The 12,894-nt window shown below is 40.0% G+C and overlaps 1 protein-coding gene across 1 annotated transcript in view; it reads left to right on the top strand.

Moving 5' to 3' along the window:
* The window catches only part of DHX40 (DEAH-box helicase 40), a 38,345-nt gene that overhangs the window by 8,224 nt on the left and 17,227 nt on the right, over positions 1 to 12,894 (top strand). Inside the window, exons 8-12 of the mRNA XM_006770244.2 lie at positions 5,578 to 5,677; positions 7,307 to 7,393; positions 7,866 to 8,048; positions 9,381 to 9,461; positions 10,114 to 10,271. Of these exons, the coding sequence (XP_006770307.1) occupies positions 5,578 to 5,677; positions 7,307 to 7,393; positions 7,866 to 8,048; positions 9,381 to 9,461; positions 10,114 to 10,271 (609 nt within the window). The remainder of the gene's footprint in view (positions 1 to 5,577; positions 5,678 to 7,306; positions 7,394 to 7,865; positions 8,049 to 9,380; positions 9,462 to 10,113; positions 10,272 to 12,894) is intronic.

Here is a 12,894-nt window from a genome sequence, read left to right as displayed (position 1 = left end):
CCCCCCGCCCCCCCCCCCCCGGGGGGTCGAGCCAGCAACCCGGGCATGTGCCCTTGACCGGAATCGAAACCAGGACCCTTAAGTCTGCAGGCCGATTCTATCCACTGAGCTAAACCAGCTAGGGCTATTCTTTCCTCCTTATTACCACATTGAAAATAACGTTCTGTATCTGCTCTTGCTTCTTGTTTAGCATCCTGAAATCCAGTTCTTATACTGTTAAAGGTTGCTAGTGACTTATTTCTCAAATCTCATGGCCATGATGTATTTTGATTTTGTGATGACAATAATAGGTCTCTGAAATGTTCTTTTGGGATACTATTTAATCATCTAGTTCTCCTGAGCAATCTTTCTCTAAGGCTTCTGCCTTTCCACTTTCTCCAGCCTTTGTTCCCTTCTAAATGTGACTACTTTCTAGTTTCATTCGTAGCTTGCTGTTTTCTTAAAAATGTGTTTTGGTGAAATTGGATCCTAGGATTCACCTTTCACTTCTCTGTGGACGATTCCTGAAAGTGCTCTCTAGTTCAGACTCACTCCTGCAGCCTAGACCTCCTGGGTCTCTTAACTTGGTTTTCTGGTCTTATGCTTGTTATTATCTAGATCTGTAGTCGGCAAACTGCGGCTCGCGAGCCACATGCGGCTCTTTGGCCCCTTGAGGGTGGCTCTTCCTAAGCCTTCGGAGTACCCTAATTAAGTTAATAACAATGTACCTACCTATATAGTTTAAGTTTAAAAAATTTGGCTCTCAAAAGAAATTTTAATCCTTGTACTGTTGATATTTGGCTCTGTTGACTAATGAGTTAGCCGACCACTGACCTAGATCATTCAATCCAAACAGGTGGCAACTCCTGCAGTTTTTCTTTACCCTTGTCTTATCCAGATCTCTCATTCTTTTTAGTTTTTCATTATCATTGTTAGATTTGGGATCCTTAGTTTGCCTTTCTGCGTTGTTACCATAGCCTGCTAATCGGTTTTCCCTGATTTCATTGGCCATCCCGTGTGCAGTGCTGATCTCCCAGCAGCACAGCTCTGCTTGTGTCAGTATCCTGTTGGGTGCCTTCAGCTGTCATTCCCGACTAAATTAAAGTGCCAGCTTATTAAGTTGCCATACAGTATCCTTCCAGCACGACTGCAACCTGCTTTCAGCCTTAATTCCCAGTGCATATGCACACAGTAAAGATGTGGGGCTGGGTGTGAGTAGAGCCATTACTGAAGGGTTGTATTTATTTTAGTTTCCTTTCTGGTTCCAACGGCACTATAAGTGCAAGCTACTGGCGATCCATTATGAGCATAATAGGTTTTTTTTTTTTTAATATACTTTTATTGATTTCAGAGAAGAAGGGAGAGGGAGAGATAGAAATATCAATGATGAAAGAGAATCATTGATTGGCTGCCTCCTGCATGCCCCTAACTGGGGATCGAGCCACACCCAGGCATGTGCCCTTGACTGGAATCAAACCCAGGACCCTTGAGCCCACTGCACCAAACCAGGTAGGGCGAGCATAATAGTTTTAATTACAGCAGTTTATAACAGTGCAAAGCAGCATTCAATGGAGCGGATGCACTAAGTAATGGGTGAGGTGGAATTAGACAAGATAGGGAGAGTGTCAGGTTCCTGGGCCCTTAGGCTTTCTTTTTAAACCTGCTTAATACAATACAGCAATTTTTTTCTTTATTATTGCTATTTTGGGTGGTGGGGAAAGACACTGTTATGTTACTTCCTTTATTTCAGGAACAGAAAACTTGAACTGGGGAGTGAGGAGAAGGAAGAAGGGTTTCCTGCTTGTAGCCTGTAGGAAGGGAGTTCAAAAATAACCCATGTCTAAGTTTAGTGAATCAGTAAAAATTATAATGTGGATATTTTATATTTGCTTATTTCTGGCCTAGTCATGAGGGTGGCTGAGTGTTTTAAAGAGACACCTTAAAGTATGTTGTTAACTGGCAGAAAAAATTCTCATCTGTCAGGTACGAAGAGGTGCTGTGGGGTCCTTTCTGCTGCCGAGGTTACACAATCCCGCTCCCTGGGCTGAACTTCCCAACGCCACCCTTTGTGACATTCTCTCAAGCTAGAAGTGCTGTGGGATTTTTTAAATCCTTTTCCTCCCACATCTTTTTTGGTGACTGTTTGCTATTTCCTTAACTTGAACGTCTCTTTTCTCTCTTCTCCCCTCTCACTGGCTGAAATCCTGCTATTTTGTTTCACCAACTCCATAAAAATTTTTCCCCGTTTCCCTCCTCACAACTCGCTGTGATCTCTTCCTCATTTGGAACCTCATGCTTTGCTGTACCTTTTGTGGCACTTACCACATTCTACCTCGTGTTGTGGTTGTCTCATCCTCTCAAAGAGATTGTGAACCTCTTGAAGGCAAGTACAATATTTTGAAAAAGTCCTCATTAAATACTTGTTAGACTGAGTTCCAGATTTTTTACTTTCTGCAGGATTTTCAACAAATGCTATGATTAGAACCTTTTTCTTGTTTCTCTCAAACCTCTTTGCTCTTCTGACTTCCTTCCTTGGTTCGGGGTATTGTAGTTTCTCAGATTTGTCATGCATCCAGGGAAAGCTGAACCCCACAAAAAGGTATGAACTGAAATATGCCTGTTTTTACATAAGTGACAAATATTTGCATGGAATTAGACAATTTTAGCACTAAAAGTAATGATCGATTTCAGCGCTTCTTAGTCTCTTTTAGAGGGTAGGGTCTCAGATTCTTTTAAAATGGTAATAAAAGCCATGGGCCCTTTCTCTAGAAAAACGCACACACATGCACGCACACACACACACACATACATATACTATATGGTCTTGCATAGTCAGACTTCTTTATTTTACAGTAGAGGCTAAGTGTTGTCCCTGATGTCACATGGTATACCTGTATTTGATAACTGGTTATTTACTTGGTAGTGGGTGATAAGACAGTATGCGTTTCCAAAGGAGTTTTACCTTGAATTAATGTACAACATTTTAAAAGAGGAAAACTGCTTGCTTAGATTAGTACATAAATCCTCAAATAGTTTTCTTCTGGAAAAACAAAGACATTACCTCAATATGGTAGGTAACTAGAATTTGCTTTGTTTACAATAGTTTCTTTAAATGTTAAGATTAAAGGTGTAGGGCAGGGGTCCTCAAACTTTTTAAACAGGGGGCCAGTTCACTGTCCCTCAGACCGTTGGAGGGCCGGACTATAGTTTAAAAAAAAACTATGAACAAATTCCTATGCACACTGCACATATCTTATTTTGAAGTAAAAAACCAAAACGGGAACAAATACAATATTTGTATATGCATGTGGCCCGCGGGCCATAGTTTGAAAACCCCTGGTGTAGGGGAATAAGATTAGTAAGCTTCACATAAAAACTTCTATTCTGTGTGGAACTTCCCCAAATGAGAAAATATTTTTTTGGCTTATAAAGAAATACATACTTAAAAAATAATCAGCAAAGTAAGAAAATTACTTAAACTTAGATTCCACTAACATGGTTAAGTACTAATCACTATTAACATTTTGAGATATATTGTTCTGGACTTTTTCTTCATACATTTAAATATATTTTTATTTGTTTTTATTTTTATTTATTTATTTATTTGTTAATCCTCACCCAAGGATATTTTTCCATTGATTTTTAGGGAGAGTGGAAGAGAGAGGGAAAGACAGAGAGCAACATCGATGTGAGAGAAACACATCGATTGGTTGCCTCCGACCAGGGCCAGGGCCCGAGGCACCTGCAACCAAGGTACGTGCCCTTGACGGGTTGAACCCAGGACCCTCCTGGGACCCTTCAGTCCACAGGCCAACGCCCCATCCACTGAGCCAAACCGGTCAGGGCCATTGGTTGATTCTTGTATGTGCCCTGACTAGGGATCAAACCTGTAGCCTTGGCATATTGGGAGGATGTTCTTACCAACTAAGCTACTCTGCCAGGGCACTATTTTTTAAAAATATATTTAATTTTACTTGAATTTACTTGAAGGAATTATTAAACTTCAAGTTAATCTTTACCACATGAGATAATATTTTATAAAAGTTTGCTTTAAAGTTTAGCAAGATGAAAAATATTAAGCTGAAGTTAGTATCTTCTTTCAGAACATATTTGATTAGAGAGCTTACCTGTTTACTTATCTGATGAGGACTTAAATACTTTTACTCTTCTATATCCTCTTCTAATTTTTGTTATTATATTATTCTGATGTATTTAGTGTTTACCATCAATTTTTTTTAAACTTTTTTTTTCATTCCTACGTTACTTTTGGTTAACTTTAGATTGGCTTACTTTTGTTAACTTTTTTAAAATAGAAGGGCTCTTGAGTGTTTTGTTTTAATAATTATTTTTGTTTATTTCAGGGAGGAAAGGAGAAGGAGAGGGATAGAAACATCAGTGATGAGAGAGAATCATTGATCAGCTGCCTCCTGCACGCCCCACAACCTTGGCATGTACTCTGACCAGGAATCAAATCATGACCTCCTAGTTCATAGGTCAATGCTCAGCCACTGAGCCATGCCAGCTGGGCTCGAGTACTATTCTTTTATTGCTCTTTTATGTTAGAGAATGTCTGGCTTTTGCCTTTTTACTTGAAGTACATCTTGGCTGGATTTTATGTTCTTGGGTCACACTTTCTTTTCCTTAGAAATTGGTAGACGTTGTCCAGTTGTCTTCTGGCATTGAATGTTGCTGTGGAGGCGTCTGAGGCCAGCCTGATTTTTTTCCCCTTCCCTGTAAGTGATTTGCTTTTTCTGTCGGATTGTCTGAAAATTTCAATTTTTATCCTTAAAGGCCAAATCCATTTTTCTACTTAATTTACACCCAGGCCTCTTAAGGCCAGGGAGTGCCAGGAACTCAGAAATACTCTCTTGTTAACTCTCAAGTCTGATTCATTTTTCTCTCTCTTTAGACTAGATTCCTGCCCTTCACTTTCTTTAGTCATTTTCCTATGACAAGTTTACTTTTCCTCTTTGCAAGAAACTAGCCTAATCAAAGTGAGCATCTCTTGGACCTTCTTCCAAATTCATAGGAGAATCAGATTGGCCTAACTTGGGGGAGATGTTTATCCTTGGTGCTATAAATCAGAGCAAGTACCATCCTATAAGCATTGCTGCTGTGGCCCACCCTTCAGAGTGTGGGTAGTGGAAATGGGTGTGGTGTACTTGTTTAGAGAGGTAGTCATGCGTTGGGCAGACACTGAAAAAGTAAAAACTACTTAGCTAATCAGTCTTTAAGGCAGAGAGAGGTCCTTAATCTGTAGCCCTTAAATGGGAATTGTTTGAAAATTTTGTATGTGTGTACAAATGAGTCTTTTAATGGAGAGGAGGTACATCGTTTTAAAATATTCTCAAAGGGAGCTATGACCTACATAAAGGTGTCTGCTGTAGGGTTTATTTTAGCAATAATAAACTGAGTCCATGGATCTAGAAACCTTAACAGTGAAAGGTGAGGAAAAATAGTTTTGCTATTATATTTTGAATTCAAGATAATTAAAGAGGTGAAGAGAATATAACTCATAATGGAAAGAAGTTACTTTTTCAAAACTAGTTTGACAAATGCATGTTATAAATTAGTATTTTCCTTTTACATATGTTTTAGATCAACAGAGGAGAATATTTTTGCCACCTCCACCTGGAATTAGAAAATGTGTCATATCCACTAATATTTCTGCAACATCTTTGACAATAGATGGAATCAGGTACAACTTTAAAAAATTCTTTTAAAGCCAAGAAAGCCACTTAGCTAATCATAAAACATTGAGTTTGCTTCTCCGTGCCCTCCACTAATTCCCTTCTCACCTGCTTAATTTGAAGTCACCTATCATTTTTGTAATTATTGATTGCAATAAATAGGAAAATGGAGTAGGAAGTGCATATTATATTTATGTTCACTCTTTTTTTTTCTTTTATTAAGTATATTTTTTATTGGTTTCAGAGAGGAAGGGAGAGGGAGAGAGAAATAGAAGCATCGATGTTGACAGAGAATCATTGATCGGCTGCCCCGTGCACATCCCCTAGGATCGAGCCCACATGTGCCCAGGGCATGTGCCCCAACTGGGAATCGAACCATGACCTTCTGGTTCATGGGTCGATGATAACCACTAAATCACAGCGGCTGGGCTCAGTTTCGTAGAACATAAAATTAACATTTAACACTGAACAATTAAGTAGTATTTAGTACATTTACAACGTTGTGCAACCACCAACTCTATTTAGTTTTTTAAAAAGTATTTTAGTATATAATTTTTAAATTTTTAATTATTTTATTGATTTCAGAGAGGAAGGGAGAGGTAGAGAGAGATAGAAACATCAGTGATATGAGGGAATCATTGTTCAGCTGATCAATGATGAGAGAGAATCATTGGTTGGCTGTCTTCTGCATGCCCACCACTGGGATTGAGCCCAAACCCAGGCATGTGCCCTTGATTGGAATAGAACCCAGGGCCCTTCAGTCTGCAGGACAACGCTCTATCCACTGAGCCAAACAAGCTAGGGCAACTCTTTCTAGTTTTAAAACATTTTTATCACCCCAGAATAAAATCCTGTACACTTTAAACAGTAACTCAGAATATGACATATATGCCATTATATGTATACTAGAGGCCCGGTGCACGGATTCGTGCACTGGTGGCGTCCCTCGGGCTGGCCTGTGCCCTCTCACACTCCGGGCCTCCTTGGGAGATGTCAGACTGCTGATTTCAGCCCAATCCCCGCAGGCCAGGCTGAGGGACCCCACCCCTCTAGTATGCATATAAGATCTTTGGTTAATCTCTTCTCACCCTCCCCCCTTCCCTCTGAGATTCATCAGTCTGTTCCATGTTTTCATTCCTGTGCGTTGAGCATCTGCCCCCTGGTGGTCAGTGGATGACATAGCTACTGGTCGAACAGTCACTTAGGCTTTATATATATAGATACCATAATTTATGCATCTGTTCATTTCTTAATGGGCCATGGACATTTAGGTTGTTTCTACCTTTTGGTTCTTACAAACAGTGCTGCTATGAACATACATCTACAAGTATGTGTTGAGTCCTGTTTTCAGTTCTTTGGGGTGCTTACTTAGGAATGGATTTCTGGGTCACATGGTAATTCTGTGTTTAACATTTTGAGGAACCGTCAAACCTTTTTCCACATTACATTGGCTGAACCATTTTATATTTCCAGCAGTAATGTTTGAAGCTCCAATTTCTTGATTTTCAGGTTTTACAGTTAACATTAAAGTCATCATGTAGTTGTTAGTTTGGTGAAAAAGGAGATTCCATAGTGATTGAAAATTAACAACTCTTTCCGTATTTTCTAGAAACTTAACTTCTTTTCATTCTTCTTAGGTATGTGGTAGATGGTGGCTTTGTGAAGCAGTTAAATCACAATCCCAGATTAGGGTTGGACATCCTGGAGGTGGTCCCAATTTCAAAGTAAGTCTCTATGTCACGCCTTTTTGTTCAAAGAACCATGGATTAGATAATTTCTAGTTGGTTCAGGGTGGGAGGTGAATTGCTTAGGAAACACAGAACATTATTTTTTTTAATCTTTATTATCGAAAGTATTACATGTGTTCCCCATTTCCCCCCCACTGTCTCCTTCTAGCCTGCCCCTATCCCCCGCACCTGGCCTTCACCACCCTATTGTTTGTGTCCATGTGCATACAAGTTCTTTGGTTGATCTCTTCCCACCCACCTACCTCCGCCTTCCCTCTGAGATTTGACAGTCTGTTCCTTTCCTCTGTGTCTCAGGATCTATTTTGTTCATCAATTTATTTTGTTCATTAGATTCCACATGAGTAAGATACTTGTCTTTCTCTAACTGGCTTGTTTTGCGTAGCATAATACTCTCCAGGTTCCTCCATGCTGAACATTTTAGGGACTTTCGTTTTTCTTTCTTCTTAAGGAGTGAGGCGTTACAGCGAAGTGGTCGAGCTGGTAGGACTTCCTCAGGAAAATGCTTTCGGATCTATAGTAAAGATTTTTGGAACCAGTGTATGCCCGACCATGTGATCCCTGAGATTAAGAGAACTAGTTTGACATCTGTAGTTTTGACCTTAAAGTGCCTTGCCATACACGATGTTATAAGGTATGTAGACAGCTTTTAAAAAAAGGAAAATGTGTTAGGGTGGAGCCTGGTTAATTCTCAGAAATCCTTTTGAAGTATTTGGCTTAGATATCCCTATATCTCAAGGTTCAAGTAAACCCATACAAAAGGCTTCTTTATGATGCTTTATTAGAATTTGGCCCCTTGCTCATATTTTTTTAAAATATGTTTTTAATTGATTTCAGAGAGGACGGGAGAGGGAGAGAGATAGAAACATCAATGATGAGAGAGAATAATTGATCGGCTGCCTTTGGCACACCACCTAATGAGGATTGAACCTGCAACCCAGGCATGTGCTCTGACTGGAATTGAACCATGATCTCCTTATTTGTAGCTCAACATTCAACCACTGAGCCATGCCAGGCAGGCCCTTGCTCATATTTTAACCTTGGTTTAATGGTGTGCCTCATGCTGATATTATTTGGGTCATTTAGTGACCACTGTTTATCTGTTATGAAAGGTATATAATGATCATAATTCCAGATAAAATGGTGGGGTTTTTTGTAGCATCTTTGGTAGAGCCAGCTTTGTGTACTATGCACTATGAGAAATGGTAATACTGGAGTAGTTTTTTGCTTTCAGTAAGCTTAAGTTACATTGGAGAAACAAGATTGGTATAATCAAGTAACTATTGCTCCTGTTTAAAAGTATGTATATATATATTCATGCTTGGTTATATGCCATTGTTATCCTTCGTGAATATTATTAATTCTTCTATGTTTATTAATGGTATTGTGGTTATGTAAGAGAATGTCCTTATTTTCAGGGGATGCATGCTGAGAATTTTGGGGATGAATAAGCATTGTATTTGCAACTTGCCTTAAGCGTTCAGGAGAAATTAAGTAATTGGTACATACAGATACATAAAGCAAATATGGTAAAATTAATTGAACATACTTGGCTTTTTATCAAAAGCCATTTTGAAGTACTATTAAACATTCTGTAATTTTTGGCCACTTTCAGTGAATTTTTCTCCATTGTTTTATAAACTTATAATAAAATTGTGGACTAAGAACAGAATAGAGTTGACATTGGGCTGTGAAGAATGGGGCAGGATTCAGATAAGAGGAATGGCGAGCGTGTTCCAGCTAAGGAGATCAAAAACAGGTGCTTCTCGAATTAATCAAAGACTATGATTCAGAAAAACTTAATTTCCTTTTGCTGAATGCTGATCATGATCATAGGATGCCTTAAAAAAAGAAGAGAGTATTTGAAAAATAGGAGTGCTAACACCTTTTAAAGGAAGTTTCAAGTCTGTATAAAATCGTACTGTGTTCAAGAAATGGGATCTCATTTTATATCTCATGTAAACAGGTTTCCTTATTTGGACCCACCTAATGAGAGACTTATTTTGGAAGCCCTTAAACAACTTTATCAGTGTGATGCTATTGACAGGTAAAGAGACAACCAAACAAAACCCCTCCCCCCAAACCTGACCACAACAGATGTTAATTTCTTTTTAAAATAGGCTTCTTAATACTTTCCTTATAAGTATAAAATAATGTGTTTGAATTGAGTGGATTGTTTTACCTGAAATTAGAAATTGTCCTCAGCCTTTTTTCACCACAATTCTGAATTTACAAATTATACAATAAAATGAATTTTGTTCAATATTAGTACTACTTAACAAGTAATTTCTGAGTACTATTTCAGTGCCAGGCATTATGCTGGATATATCAAAATGATAAGAGAGCCAGAATCCTTATTCTCATGATTGTGTGATGGAGAAGGATTTGGTAATTATCACTCTTTCATTGCTTCCATTACTTCAAGGACATCCTCTGTGTTTCCATAGCATTTTGTTTCTATTATACTACTTGATTTTGCATCATTGTTTAGGATTTTGAATGTACTGGCCCTTGACAACAAAGAATTTATTATCTTGATGTTTTTCTTATCTATGACTACAGTGTATCATGTTTCTTAAATTGAATTTATGGGGGTGATTGAAGGTAATCTAAATTATATCTGATTTATTCTGAATAATGAGCATTTCATTTGTACTCTCCCAAAGTAGAAAGATATAATAACTTTTTTTTCTATTAAGGAATGGCCATGTGACCAGATTGGGTTTGTCTATGGTAGAATTTCCTCTCCCTCCACATCTGACATGTGCAGTAATAAAGGCTGCTTCTCTGGACTGTGAAGATCTACTACTTCCAATAGCAGCAATGTTGTCTGTGGAAAATGTCTTCATTAGACCTGGTAAGAAGTTTATTGAAAAGGTTTACTTTTAATTAATAGGCTTTAACCCTAGCCAAGTAGCTCGGTTGGTTAGAGTGTTGTCCCAATACACCAAGGTTTGATCCCCAGTCAAGGCACATACAAGAATTGACCAATTAATGCATAAATAAGTGAAACAACAAATCTATGTTTCCCTCTCTCTCTCTCTCCCCCTCCCTCCCCCTCTTCCCTCCCTCTCCTTCCCTCCCTTCTTCTCTCTCTCTAAAAATAAAAGAACAATTAATAGGCTTTATTTTTTAGAACAATTTTAGGTTTATAGAAAAATTGAAGGAAAGTACAGATACACACACAGTTTCTCCTATTATTAACATCTTTCATTATTCTGGTGCATTTGTTACAATTGATGAGCCAATATTGATACATTATTATTAAAGGGATCACAGTGCTGTATGGTCTGTGGGTTTTGACAAATCTGTAATGACACCTACCCACCATTACAGTATTATACAGAATAGTTTCATTGCCCTAGTTATTTCCTGTGCTCCACCTATTCATCCCTGCATCCCTTCCCCCAAACCCCTTACAACCATGAATGTTTTTACTGTCTCTTTAACTTGGCTTCTTTAACTTAGCAATGTACATTTAAGGTTCTCCATATCTTTGTGGCATGAGAGCTCATTTCTTTTTATTGCTGAATAATATTCCATTGTTTGGAATTTGTTTGTTCATTTACCTATTGAAGGGCATCTTGGTAGCTTTCAATTATGAGTAAAACTGCCATAAACATCTATGTGCAGGTTTTTGTATAGACAGAGGTTTTCAATTCATTGCTGAATAGTGTAAGAATATGTTTAGATTTGTAAGAAACTGCCAAATTGTTTTCCAGACCTTATAAAGGTCTGCACTAGTTTGCATTCCTACCAGCAATGAGTCTGAGAATTTCTGTTGCTCCACAACCTCACCAGTATTTGATGTTACTGGTGTTTTGGACTTTGATCATCTTAATGATCTTTTTTTTTTTTTAATATATTTTATTGATTTTTTACAGAGAGGAAGGGAGAGAGATAGAGAGTTAGAAACATCGACGAGAGAGAAACATCGACCAGCTGCCTCCTGCACATCTTCCACTGGGGATGTGCCCACAACCCAGGTACATGCCCTTGGCCGGAATCGAACCTGGGACCTTTCAGTCCGCAGGCCGATGCTCTATCCACTGAGCCAAACCGGTTTTGGCCATCTTAATGATCTTAATAGGTGTGTAGTGGTATCTCACTGTTGTTTTAATTTGTTGCCTTATGGTGACATGTTAACCATCTTTTTATATGTTTACTGGAGGCCAGGTGCACGAATTTGTGCATGGGTGGGGTCCCTCTGGGTAGCCTGCAGGGATCAGGCCAAAACCCGTAGTCTAACGCAGCCTGCAGCTCCTGCCTGCCACTCCCACTCATCCCGGCCCCACTGTGCCTGCCACTGGCTTGCCCAATCAGTCCCAATCATTTGAGGCTCACGCTGCTGCAGCAGTGCTCACCAGCCATGAGCCCTGTGTCTGGTACTCTCCCTGTGGGATTGGGCTGAAACCAGCTCTCCAACCTTCCCCGAGGGGTCCCAGATTGTGAGAGGGCACAGGACCACACCGGTGCACGATCGGGCCGAGGAGGGACTGCAGGAAGGGTCCAGGGCGTGTCTGGCCCATCTTGCTCAGTCCCGATTGGGCTCAGTTCCAATAGGCTGGACCCCGGCAGCAAGCTAACCTACCGGTCAGAGCATCTGCCCCCTGGTGGTCATTGCATGTCATAGAGACTGGTCGACCAGTTGATTGTCTGCCCCCTGATGTTCAGTGCATGTCTCATAGCGAGCGGTTGAGCAGCCTTAGCATATCATTAGCATATTATGCTTTCATTGGTTGTTCTGCCATTCAATCTATCTGCATATTACCCTTTTATTATATAGGATTTGCCATGTATAGTCTTCTTTGGTGTCTGTTCTGGTCTTTTTAAATTGGGTTGTTTTCTTACTGTTGAGGCTTTAAAAAAATTTTTATTGATTGATTTTAGAGAGAGAAAGAGGAGGGAGAGAGAGAAAAACACATTGATTTGTTGTTCCACTTACTTATGCATTCATTGGTTGATTCATGTATGTGCTGTGAGCAGGGATCAAACCCACAACCTTGGTGTATCAGGCTGATGCTCTAACCACCTGAGCTACCTGGCCAGGGTGCCTCTTATTGTTGAGTTTCATATTTGTACTAGAGGCCCAGTGCACGAATTTGTGCACCAGTGGGGTCCCTTGGCCTGGCCTGCGGGATCGGGTTAAAACCAGCTCTCCAACATCCCCTGAGGGGTCCCAGATTGCAAGAGGGCACAGGCCAGGCCGAGGGACCCCATTGGTGCACAATTGGGGCCTGGGAGGGACATGGCAGGTTGGCCAGCCCAGGAGGGACCATGGGAGGGCTCCAGAGCGTGTCTGGCCAGTCTTGCCAGGTCCGATCGGCCAGACCCCAGCAACAAGCTAACCTACCAGTCAGTGCGTCTGGCCCCTGGTGATTAGTGCACATCATAGCGACTGGTTGACCAGTTGACTGTCTGACCCCTGGTGGTCAGTGCACATCATAGCGACTGGTTGACCAGTTGACTGTCTGCCCCTA

Source organism: Myotis davidii, unplaced genomic scaffold (assembly GCF_000327345.1).
Source record: "Myotis davidii unplaced genomic scaffold, ASM32734v1 scaffold684, whole genome shotgun sequence".
Lineage (NCBI taxonomy): Eukaryota > Metazoa > Chordata > Mammalia > Chiroptera > Vespertilionidae > Myotis > Myotis davidii.
This window is presented reverse-complemented; position numbering and strand designations above follow the sequence as displayed.